General features: G+C 32.0%; 2 protein-coding genes and 1 non-coding gene across 3 annotated transcripts; all 3 read right to left on the bottom strand.

The window, feature by feature from the left end:
• Positions 1–8,633: 8,633 nt before the first annotated feature.
• Positions 8,634–11,639, bottom strand: LOC109807490 (uncharacterized). The gene is made up of 2 exons (XR_003805122.2): positions 11,100–11,639; positions 8,634–9,045 (listed from the first exon to the last, which is right to left on the bottom strand). It is a non-coding gene; the product is annotated as an uncharacterized LOC109807490 (transcript).
• Positions 11,640–12,183: 544 nt separating this feature from the next.
• On the bottom strand, positions 12,184–17,807 carry PK3 (serine/threonine protein kinase 3). Its single transcript, XM_020372336.3, has 6 exons — positions 17,457–17,807; positions 16,715–16,857; positions 15,150–15,293; positions 14,676–14,861; positions 14,003–14,127; positions 12,184–12,867 (listed from the first exon to the last, which is right to left on the bottom strand). The coding sequence occupies exons 1-6, from the start codon at positions 17,659–17,661 to the stop codon at positions 12,642–12,644; spliced, it is 1,029 nt and encodes a 342-aa protein (XP_020227925.1). The 5' UTR covers positions 17,662–17,807; the 3' UTR covers positions 12,184–12,641.
• Positions 17,808–21,427: 3,620 nt separating this feature from the next.
• On the bottom strand, positions 21,428–22,859 carry LOC109809157 (H/ACA ribonucleoprotein complex subunit 2-like protein). Its single transcript, XM_020372395.3, has 4 exons — positions 22,643–22,859; positions 22,494–22,563; positions 22,318–22,423; positions 21,428–21,747 (listed from the first exon to the last, which is right to left on the bottom strand). Exons 1-4 carry the CDS (start codon positions 22,773–22,775, stop codon positions 21,586–21,588), a joined length of 471 nt encoding a protein of 156 aa, XP_020227984.1. The 5' UTR covers positions 22,776–22,859; the 3' UTR covers positions 21,428–21,585.

The following is a 22,859-nucleotide window of genomic DNA, read 5'->3' on the forward strand; positions in this document are numbered from 1 at the left end:
CACTAAAGGGAGTGCATTTAGTGAAAGAGAGGTGGTGGGAGCATAGGTTGGAGAGTTTGAGACGGATGAGGGAGAGTTTGACACTAACATCATATAATGTCTATGCATTCATGAGGATGATAGGCGTTGATGTGAGCCCTAAGAGTGGAAACCCTTGTCACCACACAGTCAAAAATACCCACCAACTTACTTTTTCAATACTTTTATTAGTTACTTTGTCAACAATTGTAACACTCCATCAACTCCTGTTAACCTATGGATTGTGAGGATGGAGTGAAGGGGTGTGATAGTTTGTCAAATTGGTTATGTTTATATTCCTTATTTACTAAATCTGCGCTAGTTTCTAATACTTAAATGTTACTTTCATCATTCACCAATATTTTTCTCATATTTCACATCTTCATATCAAATTCCATTAACTTTTTTAAAATATTTATAACTTTTTTTTTATAATTTCAACACCTTTTTTTTTTCTTTTTTTTTCCTAAAGTGACGACTTGGTATGTCTCATTATTTTAATTAGTTTGCAAGACAATGTGAATTTACCCAACTTTACCGACGCACGCAGAAAAAAAATAAAATCATATACATCCTCTCTCACACGCTCACAAGGATGAATTCATTTATAACGTTGCAAATTAAATTCGTATACTATCAGTATTTTTAATTTATTAAATATTTTATTTCAAAGCCTATTAATATTTTCTATTATATATATATATATATATATATATATGCTTATTCAATTTTTACAATATTTAATAGAAAAATAAGGGAACAATTAAAATTATAAATCCTAAATCTCAAATTTTAATTAATGCTCACATAAAAGTAACGTGGTGTATATGTAGGACGTGGCACACCCCACTTACCATTTAATTAAAAAAGAGAGAATATAAATGTTTCAGAATTAAAATGATCGAATATTTTTATGGTAAAAATAAAATATTCAAATTATTATTATTAAAAAGATATTTGAGTCTTTTAAGAATATATTTAAAATATTTTAATTCATTAATAATATATTACAATAATTGTTTTAAAGGTAAAATATATTTTTAATTACTCTAAAATTTTTCAAGTTTGATTTTAGCCTCTTTAAGTTTATTTTTCCCTATTTTATTCCTCTAATTTTGATATACACTACTTTCGATCCTTAAACTAATTTAAATAATATTTATAATTATTTTTAAGTATTATCTAATGTATTATAAAAGTCAACAAATCCACTGTATATAGTGATTTATGATTAGAAGACAAAATAAAATTAATGCATAACTTTTTAAAGTGTTATTTAATGTATTTAGAAGACTTAAAATGATACATTAATATGGGATATGCTATACGGGTTATGCTCTCATGCATAATTCTTGGAATTATTTCCTCAATTAGAATATTTAATTTGGCGTATATTTTGTCGGTTTTAATTCTCCTTTATTGCAGAATATTGCCAAATCATATCAAAGATATGAGGGAGATAATTTAGCCTGTATACTTGTATATAATTATCTATTGATCAATAGAATAAGTGATGATTCTTTTCCATAACTTTGTTATGGTATCAAAGCGTACAAAGTCTCGGTGAGAACATGTGACAAAACTCTTCTCATGGATAAAGCTGAGATCGAAAAGAAGACCGAATTGGTGAAAAAGATACCTTCACCATATGACTTGCATGCAAAGATAATTTAGGAAATTTGATTGGAGGAAGAAATGGAGGTTTTCGAGCAAATGCAATGCAAGTGAATGGAGAAACCAATGGGACTAATGTAAATGCATTGAGTGGACTAAGATCTGAACAATGGCAAACTCTAAAGGATTTGTTGAACAATCACAAAGGAACCACAAGTGACAAAATGACAGGTAAACATAGTGAGTGGATCATAGACACAGGTGCCTCTAGCCACATGACAGGAAACTTGAGTTTATTATGTGGGCTGAGAGACGTAATTGGGTGTCCAGTGAGACTTCCAGATGGAAAACAACTGATGGCAAACAAAGAAGGGACAGTGACACTTGATGGAGGATTGAAAGTGGAAAATGTGCTTTATGTGCCAACATTGAGTTGCAACCTGTTGTCTATTTCTCAATTGACAAATGAAACAAATTGTGTTGTCTATTTCACTGACAACTTATGTGTTATGCAGGATTGCACTTCGAAGATGCTGATTGGAGTGGGTGAACAACGAGATGGACTTTACTTCTTTAAAGGAATCCGAAGTGAGAAAGCACACAAAGCTAATGGAACTTGCGAACTTAATTTGTGGCATCAACGCATGGGGCACCCTTCTTTCAAGGTCACTAAATTAGCTTCCAACATGAGGTGTGATAACAGTATTTTAAAGAACAAACCATGTGATGTATGTTTACGGGCTAAGCAAACTAGAGATGTCTTTCCATTAAGTACAAATAATGCTAGTGATAGTTTTGAATTAATACACTGTGATTTGTGGGGGCCTTATAGAACTCCCTCTTCTTGTGGTGCTTCATATTTTTTGACAATAATGGATGATTTTTCTCGTGCTATTTGGATTTATTTGATTTCTGATAAAAGGGAAGTGTCACGTACATTGCTGAATTTCTTTGCATTAATAGAAAGACAATTTGATAAACAGATTAAAGTGCTACGTAGCGATAATGGTACTGAATTTACATGTTTGAGAAACTACTTTCATGAACACGGGATAGTATTTCAAACATCTTGTCCAGGAACCCCACAACAAAACGGAAGAGTAGAAAGAAAACATAGACACATTCTTAATGTTGCTCGTGCTCTACGATTTCAAGGTAATCTCCCTATTTCTTTTTGGGGTGAGTGTGTCTTAACAGCTGGATACTTGATTAATCGTACTCCCACTCCAGTGCTGTCTGGAAAAACACCATATGAGATGTTGTATGGTCAAGTCCCCATGTATGAGCATTTAAAAGTTTTTGGTTGTTTATGCTACGCACACAACTTGGATAGACATGGTGATAAGTTTGCTAGTCGAAGTCGAAATTGTATCTTTGTTGGTTACCCCTATGGGAAGAAGGGTTGGAAATTATTTGATTTAGATACTCAATGCTATTTTGTGTCTTGTGATGTTGAGTTCTTTGAAACGGAGTTTCCTTTCACACCTACAGCTGGGGTCAAATATGATTTATCTGTGGATTCGTCGTTAATGAACGATACATTGGATAATGATGATGATAATGATTTGGATAATGACACTAGGATGGGAGAAAATACACTCAATGAGGTAGTTGCAGGTTCTGAAGTGAGGGAGGGAACTGTTGCCTTAGACAGTGAGAGAAGTGATGAGCTCGTAGAAGAAGGAAATAATCCAACTCCTAATGTTGATTCACTAGAACTTGTTCGTCAAAGCAGTTTGGAGGAACTAGGAAGAGGTCATCGTACCAAATTGCCTTCCGTGAAGCTACGTGAGTATGTAACTCACACCATAAAGAAGTTAAGTCCATCTCCAAGTCAATCCACTTCATAGTATTCTTCAGGTACTCCTTATCCTATATCTCACTATATAAGTTGTGAAAATTTCTCTGAAAAGCATTGCAGGTTTGTTGTTGCTATTACTCTAGCCCGAGAACCCATTCATTATGCTGAAGCAGTGCAAGATGCCAAATGGAGGCTTGCAATGCAGCAAGAACTTCATGCACTAGAAGCCAATGGAACATGGTCTCTAGAAACTCTACCGGATGGGAAGAAACCTCTTGGTTGTAAATGGGTATACAAGATCAAGCATAATTCAGATGGCACGATAGAGCGATACAAGGCGAGGCTGGTTATTCTCGGGAATCATCAAAAAGAAGGGGTTGACTATACTGAGACATTTGCCCCTGTTGTCAAAATGGTTACGGTTCGCCTTGTTCTTGCTGTTGCAGCGACAAAGAAGTGGGAATTGCATCAAATGGACGTCCACAATGCTTTCCTTCATGGTGATTTACATGAAGATGTCTACATGAAGCTTCCTCCAGGCTTTCATGCTTCTCAACCGAACCATGTTTGTAAATTGAAAAAGTCTTTATACGGTTTGAAGCAAGCCCCTCGTTGTTGGTTTGCCAAATTATCATCTGCTTTGATAAACTTTGGATTCCGTCAATCAGGTTGTGACCACTCACTCTTTACTCTTCTTGCCCATGGAGTGCAAATGATGGTTCTGGTATATGTAGATGATTTGATCATATGTGGGAACGATTCCGCTACAATTCAACGCTTTAAAGAATATCTTAGCAAGTGCTTTCACATGAAAGACTTGGGACATTTAAAATATTTTTTGGGAGTAGAAGTTGCAAGGAATTCAAGTGGAATATTTTTGTGTCAACGTAAATATGCATTAGACATCATTCAAGAAGCAGGCCTACTTGGTGCACAACCCGTGGCTACACCTCTTGAGCAGAATCATCAACTTGGACTCGCCACTGGACGCTACATTGATCAACCTGACAGGTATCGACGCCTTGTTGGGCGCCTCATATACTTGTGTTTTACCAGACCGAAATTGTCCTACTGTGTTCATACCTTGTCGCAATTCATGCAACAACCGCGTGAAGAACATTGGAATGCAGCCATTCGAATTGTGAGATACCTCAAAGGAAGTCCTGGGCAAGGAATTCTCCTCAAAAGCACATCTGATTTCCAACTACATGGATGGTGTGATTCCGACTGGGCCGGATGTCCATTAACTCGGCGTTCAACTACTGGGTGGGTTGTGTTCTTGGGTCACTCTCCTATATCTTGGAAAACCAAGAAACAACATACTGTCTCTCGTTCATCTGCTGAAGCAGAATACCGTTCTATGGCTACTACTTGTTGTGAACTTAAGTGGCTTCGGAGCTTACTAGCTAATTTAGGCATTTCTCATAAAGGACCTATGCACCTCCACTGGGATAGTCAGGCTGCTTTGCATATAGCGAAAAATCCAGTTTTCCATGAACGGACAAAGCATATTGAAGTGGATTGTCATTTCATTCGTAATGAGATACTCCAAGGCACCATTCAACCATCATATGTTCCGACACAAGAGCAACTTGCCGACATCCTTACAAAAGCCTTGGGACGACATCAATTTCAGACTCTGCTTAACAAGCTGGGCATTCGTAATCCTCATGCTCCACCTTGAGGGAGGGTAATATGGGATATGCTATACGGGTTATGCTCTGATGCATAATTCTTGGTATTATTTCCTCGATTAGAATATTTAATTTGGCGTATATTTTGTCGGTTTTAATTCTCCTTTATTGCAGAATATTGCCAAATCATATCAAAGATATGAGGGAGATAATTTAGCATGTATACTTGTATATAATTACCTATTGATCAATAGAATAAATGACGATTCTTTTCCATAACATTGTTATACATTTTTAAAATTGAGAGATTAAGATAAGATAAATGAATTTAAAAGAACTAAAAAAGAATTTCAATAATTTTAGAGGGATTAAAAACTATTTTATCCTTGTTTAAAAGTAAATGATTATCAACTTAAACCCTAATTTGGACAAAACGGACCAACAAATCAAGTAGTTTATACGTAAACTAGTATATTATCTTCGTAGGACGTAATAAAAGATATAGATTATCTTAGTTACTAAAATAATATATTAATTAAAAATTATATTGAAATTTAAAAATTAATTTTTATCCTTATGGTAAAAACCCAACATACATTCACATCTATCTTGTTTCCAACCCTCCTGTGTGATGAATGATGATGTCGTCAAAAAGTGCGGCTAGTCAAAGCGCTTAGCTGGGTGCTTACATTTTTTTAGTGACTAAAGAACAGTTTCATCAATGAAATCTAAAAGACAAGATCTATCAATAATCAACTTTAAAATCGCGGAAATTTTGTCATCATAAAAAAGAAATCCATTGATTCTCTTTACTGTTTGTAATTTGTATCACCATTTCACGCATGCATGCACCAAATACAACTGCTCCACTTCAAATAAATAAATGAAAACGATTTTTGGTAACTAATCCATCATACACGATAGATCAAATTACATTAGAACCTCCTAAGACGACACTTTGTTTTTTAATATTCACACTTAGTTACATCTTTTTTTTCTTCTCATTCATACCTCACCATTTGTTGCTTCTTATCACCTAATTTTTAAAGACGTGTAACATGCTGATTATGACGTGTCATTTGATTCCTGACATTTTATTGTGCCTTTTGTCATTAATTATTTATGATTTACTGAATTTTGTTATCTAATTTTTAAAATTATACATTTTGTCATTTAACTTATAAAAATTTACATATTAAGTTACTTTGTTGATTTCCTATCTGATATTATTAATTGATTTCTAAAGTAACACATTAATTACTAATGTATCATTTAACTATTAATATGATATAATGTATTGTGCTAATAGTTAACGTGAAATGTCACTGATCAACATATCATATTAGCAATTAACTATCGACTCCAAAAAATTAATTAATAAAGTGATAAAATGTGTAAAATTTTCTAAGTTGGATGATAATAAAATATACAATTTTAAAAATTGAGTGAAACAATTCACAAAATTGTGAAATATGAGTGACAAAAAGTACAATTAACCCTAATTTTCTAATTAGTCCCTGTCAAATGAGAAAGTTTCAATTTTATTCCTTACAAAAAAAGATTTTTTGTTTTTCATGCTTCTAAAATTTTTTAACTTCATTTTTTATCTTGTAAATAAGTTTTGATTTTAATCTTACATAACATTTTTTTTTATAATTTTTATCCCTCTAAAATTTTAAATCACTTATTTTATCCCTAATGATTCTAAGGTATATAAAGAAGATTTGTTTCAAGGATTTAATTTTTTTTAGAGATATGAACTACTAACATTATATTATTAATAATTACATATAACATTTAAAATAGTCATTTAATCTTTAATAAATAATCAAGTGATTAAAAATAACCACGACTAAAAAAATAACAGTAATTCCAAATTTTAAAGTAAAAAACAAAGAAAAAAAATATGAGAACCAAAATCATAATTTATTCATTTCATAGGAACTTAAAACATATTTAAATATATCTTTATTATTTACAAAGATAATGTGTGAAATATATCTTTCAAGGAACGAAGGGCATTGAGAATGTTTTATTGTGACGGTAAATAGAAAAAATAAGTCTCACTGTCCAAGTAAGTTATATATTCCAACTATAGAATAATTAAAAGTAGATTTCATACTTAATAATATTAAAAATATTTTGTATGTGTTGTTTTAAAAATTATTAAAAAAATCAAAAGTAAAAATATGTTGATATTTATTATTGATTTTTTATATAAAAAAAATCTCTTTTCTCATCCCATTACTTTAGGATTAACAAAAGTGTATTAAAAAAATGACCACCTTTATAGCTGCTAATATAGAGTAGTCTAGAAAATGAATAATATGGAACGAATTCAACCACTCCACAAAAAGTAATTAAGATCATCCTATTTGTATATTAAAGTACGCAAACCATTTCATCCCCAGATTTTGTTCATCTACGACTTGAGTTTCTCCAGCTTTTCAGTTCACGTGTTGATCGAAAACAATATTCTTCATGCTAAAAATGAGTCACACTAGTAATGATCAAAACCAGACTCAAGGTAGCATTTCCATTTGACGCGTACGTTTTATAACTTTTACAACCTGTGGTCTATCTATCGATTTTGAACTTGTGCTCTTATTGTTTCTAATGTTGTAATATATATATATATACAAACTATGTAGCATACGAGTCAAAGGACATTGCACCGGGACCTTATCAAGTTCCACCCCCTCCACCTGCTATCACACACCACCAGAACCTTCCCACTAACCAAGAAACTAAATTCAAGGGTCATGGCTTCTGGAGAGGATGGTATTTATATATTATATTCTTAATTTCTTTTACAACCTATATGCATATAGTTACATGCATGTTTGTGAATTGAACAGCGATATTTGACTAAATTATATACATTCAGGGTCAATTTCTATACAAGCTATCATTGTATTTAAATTTAATCGATTTCATTTGAATGAAAACTATAGTTATATTTCAATTTCATATATATATATATATATATATATATATATATATATATATATATATTCACGCTTTTAGTAATTGTACAATGTATGACTAATATTATTTATTTATTTATTTCAATTTAATTCTTTGCAGTTGTGCTGGAATGTGTTGCTACTGTTGTTTGGACATTTGCTTCTGAGATTTCTGGAATACTATGCATATATGAAGTGTACTGATCCTGATCCTCTTACATGTTATGTTAGATATGGGTGAGAGAAAGGTATAATATATGTAATTAATTACCTAAGAACATATATAATGGTGCATCTCTTATATATATAATAGTAAGTTTGTGCGTGTATTAATTAATATTATAATTTTCGGTATCTATATAGTAAAGGAGTACAACTAGTTTTTACTTGAGGTGTTTCCCATAAATCTTTTTCTCAAATCCTAAAAAAGATTAATACTATATATGTTCACATTTGTAATTTATTGTGAACCTTTACTCATTGAACATGCTCTGCTAAAAGATATGACTTCATGAGCAGCGAAAGTGTAGAACGCGGGAATCTCTTTGGTACATGAAAACAACAGCCCAACACTGGTCGGCACATGTATCAACCTAGCTATTTTAATTTAGGTCCACTTTTTTTTTTTTTTTTCTATCAATATATCACTTGTTTTTTAAATTTCATTTCAACAATGTCCTTACCAACGAGTGTGTTAAATTTCAGAAGTATTCCCATTTTTTTATAATTCTGAACTTTAATTTTATCAACATTAATTATTAATGTTATGTTTGTTGTTAGGTGTACCATTAGCGAAAATAAAACAAAAATTCTGGATAAATAAAAAGAGTCAAATATATATGAACAAAAAAAAAATAGTGCATGAATAAAATACGAGGGTTATTAGGTCTTCCTTCTATGATACTTTTGTGATATCTCTGCCTCTCCCGTGATTTTTAAGCCTTAAAACCTTCTGTGATCATCTTCCTATTAAACATGAATTGAAGTAGTTCGGTATCCTGTTAGATCTTACCTACAAATAAGAAGATTTCATATTTGTTGAAATCACTTCCTTTAATTGATGAAGCACCATATAAATTAACGAATAAGTGATAATTAAATTATTGTATATCATGTAACTCTTGAATAATACCACTAAAGGCTGCATTTGGGAGATTGAGAGACATATCTTCATCCCTTATAAATATTTGTTAAGTGGCAAAGTATTCTAAATTTTTTTTGAGAGGAAAAAAAAGAACTTATAGTGTGTATGGATGAAAAATTTAAATGGAGTAATTTATTTGTTTGAAGAATTTTAAATTTTTTGAAGTAAAATACCTTATTTGGATGGAAAATTTATAAAGAATTTAAAATTCAAGCATTTGCAAAATTTCTTGAAATAGTAAAATTTCAAATTTTTTCAAAAAAGTAAGAATTTAAAATTTCTCATATTTTTTTTCTTATTTCACTTATATATTTTATCTTATTTCTTATTTCTTCATGTTTTTAATTATTGAATATTAAAAAATATTTTAAAATTATTAAATATTATCTAATATTAATTTATAAAATTATAAAAAAAACTAAAAATTAGTTAATATTTATTTTTATAAAATTTAATTTAAAAATCTCAACATATAAATATATTTTTAAAAAACAATTTTATCATGGTAGAATCAAATTATTATATCCAACCAAATAATTTAAAATTTAATAAATTTGAATTAACTTATCCAAATAAAATATTTTAAAAATGATAAAAATTGAAATAAAAGTAATTCAAATATCAATAATTTAAATTTTTTTAAATTTGTAAAATTCCTCGCCCAAACATATCATTAGAGTGGGAGACTCTTTTTATTTCTTTTTGAGAGACTAAAAATTGATAAATAACTATCTAAAAAGAATACTTCTTTCAATGATTTTTTTAAGAAAAAAAAAGTTAAATATAATCTTATTTTCATAGTAGAGATCACATTGAAAAATAGACTTAAATGTCTTTTTTTTTTTTTCCTTATTCACATTGATAAAGTTTTGTATATAAAAATCTAGTGTCATATTTCTTATCTCTACACCTATTTTTTCACTTCTTCATAGTACCTATTTTTGGATCATTAATGGAGGAATTTGATTTAATAATTTTTAATATTGGTATCAAAGATCGCCTAGTTAACGGAAACTCTTAGTCTATGCCACTCATGAAAGGAGTTGTCACTCATGATAGCTAACCACAAATAAGTATTTCTATTAAAAGATGACATTTGAAGATTATTTATATTGCAAAATCTTAAGAGTGAATCACCAATTTTATAACAAGTAAAAGGAAAATATTGACAAAGACTAGGAGCTTTTGAACTGCAAAAATGTTATAATTTGAAAATATGGTGATCAATTTTCTTTTAAGTATATATCTACTTATACCGATACATACAATTTATGGATAAAACTTAAATCTACAATTCAAAAGAAGACTCCCAAAGACAAAAGCTTATTTTGTAAAAACAAATTGCAAAGTTGGAGTACATAGATGGTCAAGATGTGATCAAGCACTTAAACACCATCAAAGGAATTGTGAACCAATTGATAAAGGAAGAAATGAATATTGGTGATGGATTACAAACTTTTTTTTTCTTTCGATTATTTGATTGAATTAACACATTAAACTACATGTATATTTTACGAGAATCAATCTTAAAAAGAGTTCGATAGAAATATCATAAATAACAAAATTAATTTTTTGATTAAGTAAGCCAAGGTGTGAAAAGTAAATTAGTCTAACCCAATTTTTTTATATGCCACAAAATTGTTAACTTGAATTGGTTTGTCTAAACCATCAAACTTAACTATTAGGATCTTTACACTATAATTTCGTGAAATTGTATAAACACTTTACTTTTACTATCCTATAGTAACCTTCCTTAATTATTTAAAAAAAAACACTTCTTATATATTAAATTAATCTCTTAATTATTTGAAAAACATTACTATATAATTCAAGATTACCAAGTATTTTGAAGACAAGTATTTTGATACAAAGCGATGGTAAGGGAAGAGAGAAGAGAGAAGAGAGAATAGGTGACAACTCACAGAGGGAGAGGCTTTGCCAAATGAGTTGGGTGCTCTTCTCCGGCTACGATTACCAAAATGTTAGGCTCTTCATTAACTTGAGGGTTACGCAAAGACTCAGTTTGTTTTCGAGATCCTCCACGCCGAGAACAAGCCACCACAAGCAACGCTAACCCAATCACTCCAAAAATGGGTACAAGCCCACCATACAGGAATGACGCTGACGAGTTCCAGCTCCACTCCAGCCTCCCCGTCCCATTGTAACCCGATGCTTCATTCATCTATGATCTATCTTCTCACCCAACTTACCTCTTCCTCTATTACTAATGCCTTATTTTCCATTTTTTATACCTGCTTCTCCACACCTATTATTTAATTCCTACCAAGGGTCAATTAGAAGATTCTTTTACATTCTTGAAAGACTACGTGTCTATTGTTCTTTTAAATCATATAGAATCTTCATGTCATTTATTTATGATTTTGTTGTGACCAAATTCTGGCTCGACTTTAGGAGTAAATAAAGGTTAAGAAAATAAATCCGTGTATATACTATATAGGTTCTTTTACTTTTATCTGTAAGCTGGACGACGATGTGATGTTTGCCTTGCCACAAATCCAAGAGACGCGGATTTGAACATTTCATTCGATACAGATAAACTTTGATTTCAACAATCCGGTTTTTCCGTACGGATAATTAAATTTATCCATTCATCAGTTTTCAGAATTTGGCCTTAATCCTTTTCTTAATACTGTCCCTCTAAAGTTATTGTAGTGTATTTTGTGCTGAGAGGAACCCACGTACTAAAGAGGCGATGAAAAAATGAAACTCAAGTTTGAAAATTGAATGAATCAACCTCGTCAACCAGCAAGCTAACTTGCTCCTCCACCAAAAGCGAACTCACTATCTTCGTTGTGCCCGTCAACCACCGAGTCACCAATAAAATCAAAGGGATAAGCATTGCAACAAATGGGGTTAGAGATGAAAATGAATACACGTTTTGTTTGATGAACATGGAGAATGAGGAATTCTTAAAGTTCCACCTATTTTGGTGGAATTTAAAATTCCTAATTTAATGAAGGATGGAAATTCTAGAGAATTCTGATATTAAATATCCAAAAATCATTTTATTAAATAGCAATTAAAATATCATCAAATAATACATTCCTTTAAATGTTTCATCCATACACAGGGTAAATGTACAGAACATTTAAGGTAGCCATATTGATATCCCCTAGGTAGGCGAAATATGAAGAAAGAACGTCAATAAATAAATGATATTCCACTTATGCTCATAAATTCTGAAGACACAGGGAGATTGGCCATTTCATAAATTACAAGAAACAAAATTATGTAAAAAGGACAGAACAAGATTTTAAAGCCAACGCCCGACTACCTAGACTACCACCAAAAACGAAGATACATATAAAGAGGTTAACTCCGTCAGGCGAGGAATTGCTATTGCTTTGCTATCCATTAACATATAACCGAACAGTAAATGCACACGAAATTTTTAAACGGCTGCAATATGTAACCTCATGCCCAGTTTTCCCTTCCATGGTAACTCAATGAGAGAACTTTGCAATCAACTTATCAACATGGATAATGATATCATCTATCCGGGGCCGCATCGCAGCCTGTGGCTGAAGCATCCATGACACGAACTGATGAAGAGCTTCGGGATATGGAGGCTTAGGTCCAGCTGGCCATTTGATCTGAGCGTTTACAATAGCCAATTGCAGGCTTCCACCAGACTCTCCAAGTGCATATTCAAATGGAGATACCCCATACCTGAAAATTTTAGTCAGGAGACATAATAAAAATTAAACATGCACTACAGCTGCCAAGATATAATTGTTACACACACATACACCTGGGGGAAAAAAATTACAGATAAGAGTCATTGTGATAGTAATGATGGAAGTAATTTGTTGACCAACCTATACTTGAAAGAGTAATATAAATTAGCCATTAGTACAACTATTTGCGTACTGAAAAAACACACTTCTACCATTGGATTTCTGTAGAGTACCAAATTAATGAATAATGCCAAGGGAATGACCCTTAGACAACAAAGCCAAACTAGTGTGCATAGACATAGGATTTCATTTCATGTACACTTGCAAAAATAGTAGTTGATGTGAGCATCGTCCTAAATCAATTATCTATGCAGAGAGATCCAATGGCTTGCATGTGCTTTTCTTATGTAGTTATTTGGTTGAGTAGCATTACTCAAAAAAGTGACATTATTTGAATTTTTTTAACTTTCTTTTACACAAATATACCACAATTTTGAACCTGTGGCTCTGGCTCATAAGTAGGATTTGTCACTAAACCAAATGGAAGTTGGTCACTTGAATCCTTTTTGTGCATATTGCTCTTAATAACACATTTTATGACAAAAATCGATCAGAGCATAATAAATTAACTTATTCTCTCACTTCCCCTTCTTTTCTCTTCTTTTTTAGGTTACACTCAAGGAACAAAGAAATGTGAATTCACCATATGTTGTTTCTTCACTACTAAAAACAGACCAGAGTCTGTCATTGTTTAGTTGAAACTTGAGACTGGGTCTCACACGCACACAAGTCAACAGCATAAAGCAAAACCATTAAATATGAGATTGGTTGGATTGGTCATAGAGAAACTTTGAAAAGCACTTAAAATACACAATCTTCTTCACACTCTTAAAAATAAAAAATCTAATTCATATGTTAATTTCTAGGATCTATATGTGCACAAGAAGGGTTCCAAATCAAATGTATTGTGCATATGAAACTAATTTTTGAGGAAACAATTAAAATTTAAAGAAAAACCAATGAAAAATTACCAAAATATGATAATTATGTTATATGAAAGCAAAATTAATAAAAGTTATAAAACATAAACATTATCATAATCACATAAAAGAAGGATTAATACTCACATTATTCCATATAATGTGCATCCAAGTGACCAGATGTCAGTCCTCTCATCTATATCAGCATGGCTTGGGCAATCCCACAGCTCAGGAGCTCGGAAAGGAGCAGAACAATGTTCAGCTGCCCATTCCTACATAGGAAGAGTTAGTTGCAAATATCAGGTTAGAAAATCCAAGTTAGGTGACTAAAATGAAACTTTGATCCTTCCAATTTGTAAAACATGTTCAAAACATAAAAACTATTAAAAGAATTAATATTGCCTAAATAGAAACATAAGCTAAGTGATTGACTATTTTTAAATGAAACATAGAATTGGTTAATGTGTAATACTACTTCCGATCTTTTTTATAAGAAACAAGTGATAGTGTATTTTACACTATCACAGTATCACTTGTTTCTTATAAAAAGGACAAGAGGTAACAACAAATTAAAAAGATACATTACTAGCCTGGTGATGCATATGTACCTATCATATTAAGCAATACAATTTCACAAACTACAAATGGAACAAAAGCCTCCAAAACATACTAAAATATTATATACTTTTAAGAACCACATTCTGTGCCGTGTTAAAGAAATTACCAGATTTGCAAGAAGTAGAAGTGCTTAGACAATAAAACAGTAAATAAGATTTATTCATAAACAGCACTTTATAAAAAACAGGAAGGAAAGAAGCACCTGCAACTGGAGTGCCTCTGATCTGGAACCAATTTGCTTCCTGGCAGGACGAGCACTGCCAAAATCCATCAGTATGGCAAGGGGTGGTTGTCCTCTTCTACGTGTTATGAGAACATTACCAGGTTTGACATCATTGTGTGCATATGGAGGATCAAAACTGTGCATGTGCTTGAGTCCTGCACAAAGCTGTTGATTTACAGGGATAGAAGAGTTTCAGTAAAAAGAAGCAGACCACAGAAATCCATTTTTTCTTCTTCTACAATATGATTCTTAAGACAAAAAATAACCCATGTCACAAGATTTGTTAGGTTTATATTAAAATAATTGTGAGTGAAACTAATTTGGTTTCACTCACACACAATTAACCAATATAGGCTATAATATATATGTCAATTGTCAAACAATATTTCTAGTGCGAAAAATCTTTAGCTGCAACAGTAATAGAAAAATGCATAATAGAAATATGGTTCTTACCTGTCGAAATATTTGGAGCACGTCTGAGGTGGAATAGAATTCCTTCTTGGTTTTCATCATTTTGGCATTGTCTAGCAATGTTCCATCCAAATGAACTGGAAATAACAAGTATGCTTCATGGTTCCAAGATGTTTCTTGGGTAGGCTGATAAAAAAAAGTACATTAATGTAAATATAAAGAACAAGAATTGAAACAGTGGAATGAACAGAACTAAGCCAAAACCTTCAAGGGGGAAATGAGAAAAGCTACACATTTCCACATTAAGATTAGTTTTATTCCCACTGTAACTGATTAATCACTTTAACAGATTAGAACCCTTAAGGAACTACACTTGCAACGCCACATCACACAACATGCACAATTCCCAACCAAGTTAGGAAAACCTAGATTTTGTGCAGTGATATTAGACACACCACAGGTAAAACAGTATCATTGGTAGCTCTGATGCATAGATACTTTAAAATTGTAAACATATTTGTATTATACCCATTCAAATAGATTGATAGTGATATTATATTTTCAGATGATATAATATCATACCAAAAGCACAAAAATTACTCTTACCGAATATATCAAATTACACATTGTACAATAAATTAATAGCCCGGGACCAACTTGGTCATGACATGCAAAATTACACCCAGTACCTACCATATGATAAGTTATAATGGTGCCTCATTATAACCTCTTCACAATAAACATATCTCAATAAATTGTCATTGAGCCTTGCCAAGAAAAATTACATGAGATCATTGTACCCATCCAAGATAGGCGAGTAGAAGTAAGAAAGAAAACCATTTTGGCCAGAATATATGACTGTTCAGTCAAGTCAAGACTCAAGATGCAATTGAGAGAGCATGGAAGTTGAGGGCAGAGGTTCACCAGTTGGAGTATTGGGCAATGGTGAGGAAGTGGTTCAAGGGCATGATAGTGGAATAATCAGTAGAAGAAGGATGGAGGTTATGGGAAGGATTGGTGGTGGGTCATGTGCAAGGCAGATAGAAAAACTGTTTTTGAATATTTCAAGTCAAACAAGTTGTTCCTTGTTTTATTTTCAGAAAACACATCTAAAATAAGTTCTAAGAACAATATATATAAAAAATAAAAATAAAAAAGGATTAAAAACTAAAACCAAAAAATCATTTTAAGCAAGCCCCTGTACTGTCAGCTTGAAGGTAAATGTTCATTAGAATCGATGATGGGGACAAGGTATCCTATACATGGGTTTTCATTTTTCATGTCAGAAAAAGTTTACAGCGAAGACAAGAAAATTTGATTAGAATGCCGAATGCCTTCACTTTAAATCATTTAAGTTACAGCTCAAGTGCTCCTATAAGTTGCTTTCTGTTGCCATCATGCACAACATTTGGAAATACAAACTGCTAAATTCAAAACCCAACTGGCATGTTTATAAACTTCCAAGTGTATCCAAGCATGATATTTTTCAGACAAGCCCCAGGGATACAATACAGAAAATTAAATAGAAATGACATGTGTCGAATCTGGATGAACTGGTGATACTAATACTTTTATTCTAATGAGTGTTGGCTGCAATAACTACTTACCTTAACAGAAATTATGGCATGATCAAGAAGTGGGAGCAGATTGGGGTGATTGAACAGGGATGAAACACGGATCTCCTCCCTCACCAACTCCAGCTGTTCATTGTTCTGAATGAGGACCTTTTTCATAGCATAAGTTCCGTCATCTGCAGAAGAGACATAGTACATTTAAAGTTTCCATTTCAATCCACGGAATCATACAGTGACACTGATTTAAATCTTATTCTAAAACGTCCACCGAACATTTTTCCGTTTCTACAATAACACGGCACTTTCTTCATCACTAATAATCAAAATTAAACTGCGATTCAAAAACAAGACAGAACCTCCTATTTTCAATCGTTTAAAGGAGCAAGGAAAACTAAACGCCTTATACCAAATCGAGAAATAGGACGTTCCAAATTACTCACACAGTAACTGCAACAACGGAATTGCATAAAAATAAGGCACAGGCTCAAACAGCGGGATTCGATAAGCATTCAATGTTTAACTAATCACTTGCTCCATATAAACCAATATTCACAAACAACAAGCCCGAATCAGAAACCAAGTGTAACAGATCGGAGAAAGAAATCCCCGCGAAAACGCGATTCTAACATTTGTTAAACGAAATGACATCGCAGATGAAGAAAAGCGGACGCAGGAATAGAAAAAAAGAGACGGATCAAACAGATCAGGCTAGGAGACGATTAGTTAGAGGTAATCGAAGGGCGAAAGCGAGAGAGAGAGAGAGAGAGAAGCGAACCAGAGAGATGAGAGGAGTGTTTGAGCTTGGTGGCGAGGCCACCGGCGGCAGATTCGTTGAGCGCCTCCTTGACGAGGTAGACGAAGGCGAAGCCACCTTCTCCGAGCTGGCGGAGGATGCGGAAGCGGTTCTCGTTGATCCAAACGTCGCCTCCGCCGTTAACGGAGTCGTAGAGTGCGTTTAAACCGGAGAATGAGCACCCCATTCGAAGAGAGTGAGATTGGTATGTTGTGAGTGTCAACCCTCTCACTTCCCCTCCTTTAATTTATTCCCTTTTCCCATTTTCTTACCATCTTGGATCACTCCATTCTCAACCGGACGTCTGTTTCGTTTATTTGGGGCACGCATCCCGTACTTTTTTCATCCATGCTTTTACGCTCAATTTTTAAATTTTAAATATTAATAATATGCTATGCCTTTTTTAATTTATTATTTATTACTACATACCGTCACACCTCAAAATATAATTAAAATGTTTTTTTTTCCATTATAAGAAGATCTAAATCTAAATATAAATAAAGATATACTTTTTTAGTATACAAAATTAAAATACATGTACACAAAATAAAATAAAATATTTTTAACTATAATAACTAAAAATTCAAATTCATAAAATTATAGAAAATAAAATTGCATTTTATCATATTTAACAATATTATTTCTAAAGTACTTTTACTTAATTGAGATTTTATTTTTTATGTAAAGTTCTAACGAGTAGTAATATAAGAAGGAAAAGAAAAACAATTTTAGTCTATATTAATAAAATTGGTAAAAAAATAAAAGAGATATTTTGTACTTTTTTATTTTTAAAAAAGGAAAAGAAACATTATATATATATATATATATATATATATATATATATATATATATATATATATATTAATGAGTAGTTAATTGAGGAATCTTGGTAATTTGTAAAGTAATTTAATGAATAGTTAGAAGAATGAAGTTGAAAAGAAAATGGTATGAATTTTTTTTTTATAAATATACTATTATTTTTTTTATTTCATATATTTTTAAAATAATAAATTGCTAATGTCTTAGTTTACTTTTTTATTTAATTTTAATTTTTAATAGAAGCTAAATAGAAGTAATAAAAACTAAGTTCATTAATTTTTTATTCACATAAACACCTGCTAAAATTCGTTGAGATTGTATTAAAATTTTCTATCTTTTTAATATTTTTAGTAACCTTTTTTATAATGAGTTACAATGTAATATTTTTCAAATAATTAAGGGGAGTTAGAAGTAATGTATAAAGGATGTTAGTATTTAATTTATATAGTCCTATTTTCTCTTTACTAAAAGCATTTTTTAATTTTTCTTTTTCTTACTAACATGGATTTTTTTTTAATTAACATGAGAATTAATTTTCTTTAAACAAGCATGAAAACCTCTTAAAAAATGATAATCAAGAGTCTAAGATTGTTTTTTGGTAACAAAAAATTATATTAAAACAAAATATCAAATATTAAAATCAATCACCAACCTACTAAAATTATGATTCAAGCACAACCTAGTATTAAAAGTTAAAACTAAAGGTCATTAATTTGTAATGTATATTAAGGAATTGATATATTAATAAAGAAATATAAAATAGAAAGAAATAAAAATGAATTTAGAAGAATTTTTATTTTATTTAAGTTATTTTGATAACTCTATTTTTGTTAATCCATAATTTTGTTCTCTATATTTTAAAATAAAAATATTTAATATTTTTAATTTAAAAAATATAAATTTTTAATCTTCTTATCAAATTGACATTTATAAATTGTTGAATTTTAAAATTAAACAAATATGATTTATTAATAAAATAAATATTAATTATTCATTAAAATATATATTAATAAAAAAAATGCATGATATTTTTTTATTTTTATCTCTACTTCTGATATTACTAAATATCACATCACTTAATAACGACACATTAAAACATGTCAAAATCTCACGATGAATAAATATAAAATTAATGATAGAACTAAAATTATATAATTTTTTATAAAGAAGAGGACTAAATGACTGTTTAAAAATAAAAATAAAAATAAAATTATGAATTGATAGAGTAGGATTATGTTTTTCTTTAAAAAACATTAATTTACATAAAATACACACTAAATACTAAATATTGATATCTATTATCTTGAATCCAAATATTAACTATATACATTTTACATAATGTTACTTTTATTGTAAAAATCAACAAAAATAAATAAAACTAGTTTGATTGAATCAAACTCTTATTTTAAAGTTAAATACAATTCAATATACCGTAAACTAAATTAAATATACTTTGCTTAATAAATTTCATATTTATTTGTACTTAAAAAAATTTCTTATATTATTTACTAATTTTGAATTCATACGTAACTTTTTAAAAAGTAAACTAATTTATATTCAAAATTAAGTTTAATAAGATATTGCATTGGATTGAGTTTTCATTTAAAACCAAATCAACTAGGCCATATAATAAATAAATAAATAAAAACTGTTAAATTAAGAATCTCCCACACAAATAAGTTCGATCAAACACATTTATATTGACCATCATTTAAAATTTAGAAGTTATTGTGTGAAGTTGTATCGAATGTCAATTGAAACAATATCAGAAACATTAAGCCCATCCTCTAGATGAGATTCAGGAATTAAAAAGGGACAAAGAAAAAGAACCCTGTAAACTGTAGAAAATTATGATCAGAGATAAGATTCTAAATTATAATCAAGATTGCTTCTGCCTTCCTCGTGGGAAAGCCATGAATCCAGTGGATTGATCAAGGCAGTGGTAGACTTTAGGATAAGAAAATGATAACCAATTAACCACGATTGAAAAATAAGTAAATCCATACATCAATTGATAGTAAGGTACACTACCAACCATGGTTGTCAAACTCGCGAGTCAACTCGTAGACTCGGACGAGTTTACGATTCTAGAGGAGCAAAACTGGTTAACTCGCTTGTAGAATCGTTTTTGGGTAGACTCGGTCAGAATCGCGAGTCTGAGCTCGAGTCCACGAGTCTGGTTACATTTTTTTTGACCCCTAAATGGCCCAAAACGACGTCGTTTTTGCCTAGGGTTAGTTAGTAAGAACACCAGTTTCCCTGCGCGCGAGCTTCCTCCACCATTCTCACGTTTTTGAGTCTCCCTCCGCACCATTGGAACACCCATCTCCGCCTCAACGAACGCGCAGCTCCGCCTCAACGAACTCGCATCTCCGCCTCAACGAACGCGCATCTCCGCCGCTGCGAACGCACGTCTCCGCCGCTGCGAACGGTGCCGCAATCGAACACCGCCGTATACGAACTAGTTGGAGATTCAACCAATCCAACTTTAAATGACCTTGAGGATTTGGTCTTTGATGATGTGAATATTGAAGAACCCTTATCATCAAATGAAGAGGATGAGCTTGAAGAAAATGAAGATGATGATGATGCACATGCATTTGTTGGAGGATTGGACTTTGATTGATTAATTTAGATCTTGTTTTATGTTTTTGATTTGTGGACTTATGTGTTTTCGACTTTTGGTTGTTTATGTATGGTTAAGATTTGTATTATGACATTTTATTGTTGTTATTTGACTTATTTCAGACTTAGAATGTTGAAATAGTGATATCATATTGTGTGTGTTCATGTTTTTTAATATATTTTAATATTAGGTAGACTCTTACGAGTTTACGAGTCGAGTCTACGAGTCGAGTCTACGAGTCGAGTCTACGAGTCGAGTCTACGAGTCGAGTCTACGAGTCGAGTCTACGAGTCGAGTCTACGAGTCGAGTCTACGAGTCGAGTCTACGAGTCGAGTCTACGAGTCGAGTCTACGAGTCGAGTCTACCAGAGCTCCACGAGTTTGTGTAGACTCTCAAGTTTGACAACCTTGCTACCAACAGTTTAATTAAGCTGGGACAAACACAGCACATACATGTGTGCTTGTTTCAAAAAAGTGAAGCAGTAACCTCAGTAACTTCTCTGTACTGTGGCGCTAAAGCAGTATTTGAGTTTATACTAAATAATGAGTTCACGGCACTTCATTTGGTTCTTTGCTCTTTGAAAAATAAAACTACAAATATAGGCACAGGTTCCTGCCTAAGTTAATTAAGCTGGAGCAAACAGTACAAATACATGTGTGCTTGTTTCAAAAAAGTGAAGCTGTAACCTCAGAAACTTCTGATACAACTTGATCGTAATCTGACTTCAGTTTCTCTTGTTCCCCTTGCTCTATTTCACCCTTTGCAGGCTTTGTCATTACCAGAACACAGCAAGTAGGCCTCTTCGTTGCTCCTGCGCCTGCAAGCTCCTGGGAAACAATATAAATAACAACGATATATGAGCTTGCATAGTAATTGTAGTTTCTTGAACACAATATATAAAATAGCATGAAGATAAAAAACCAACAATTTTAGAACAATATTGATAGGGACTTCGACATTATTGGGTGCCTGAATATCTAATATTGAGTAGTATGAGATGCTTGTTAGAGTACTAAAATGGCTTAGTTCTTCTCCCTAAACAGCTTGCTTTTAAGGGAGCATTCTCCACATGTTTCTCCTACTCTTATTCCCACATTCAAAGTGAAATGATAATGATAAATTGTGTAGGTTGCAGAAGTAAAAAAGAATAGTAAAGTCAGTACTTATGGAATAAGGTTTGTGATACAAGGTTGAGATCAGTTGAAAATATGCAGGGGCAACTAATAAGATCCTTTTTGCTCCATAAATTGAGCTAAAAGAGGTTTGTTCTTATTATGCAGTTTTTGGGGCTGGATGATGAATTTTCAGAAGGAGAGATTGATGGCATTGAATTGATTACAGGAGAAGTGTGTAAAAAATAAACAAAAAAATGAAGAAGGTGAGTTGTGTATTGGTACTTCTTTGGAAGGGACATATATGTATGGAATGTCAGCCTCTTCACAGAGGATAGGAACATGTGTGATGACATCAATGGGTGATATGTTCCCAGCTATGACACACAACCTGCAATGAAAAGGGCACAAAATTAGGGTTTGCAGAGTGAAAAAGAAGTGAAGAGAATGAGAAAACAGACCCTTTTTGACCTCTCCGTATACTCTTAACGACCTCCTTGACTCCTCTCTTTAAGCATTTGTGTTGAGAAGCTGAAAGAAAGAGTATATATAGTTAAGAAGAGGAAGAAGAAGAAGAATAAGAAGAAGAAGAAAAAGAGAGGTAACAAACCTCTACGAACAAGTTTAAGGGTTCGCTTGCAAAGCTTCTTGCCGGCGAGGGGTTTAGCAATGGGAGACAGCGCCAATATCTTCTTTTCCTTCTCTTTCTGCGCCGACTTCTCTGCCTCGCTGTCGCTCCCCATCTCTCTCTCTGCTCTCAATTCGGAAACGAAGAACCTTCAAAAACCCTCTTTCTGGCTAACTAGGGTTTTATTCAGGATTTACAT

Source organism: Cajanus cajan, chromosome 5 (assembly GCF_000230855.2).
Source record: "Cajanus cajan strain Asha chromosome 5, NIPB_CcT2T_4, whole genome shotgun sequence".
In the NCBI taxonomy this organism is placed as follows: Eukaryota; Viridiplantae; Streptophyta; class Magnoliopsida; order Fabales; family Fabaceae; genus Cajanus; species Cajanus cajan.

Bases quoted from the DNA above. Each gene is read 5' to 3' on its own strand.
- PK3 (XM_020372336.3), bottom strand. From the start codon at position 17,661: ATGGGGTGCTCATTCTCCGGTTTAAACGCACTCTACGACTCCGTTAAC. The intron at 14,128-14,675 runs GTGCTTCTTTCC...CTTCCTATGTAG, and splicing joins CAGAGGCACTCCAGTTGCAG to GAATGGGCAGCTGAACATTG. The intron at 12,868-14,002 runs GTGAGTATTAAT...TAAAATTTTCAG, and splicing joins TGCACATTATATGGAATAAT to GTATGGGGTATCTCCATTTG.
- LOC109809157 (XM_020372395.3), bottom strand. From the start codon at position 22,775: ATGGGGAGCGACAGCGAGGCAGAGAAGTCGGCGCAGAAAGAGAAGGAA. The intron at 22,564-22,642 runs GTTTGTTACCTC...TCTTTCTTTCAG, and splicing joins CCTTAAACTTGTTCGTAGAG to CTTCTCAACACAAATGCTTA. The intron at 21,748-22,317 runs GTACCAATACAC...ATTGTTTCCCAG, and splicing joins TATATGTCCCTTCCAAAGAA to GAGCTTGCAGGCGCAGGAGC.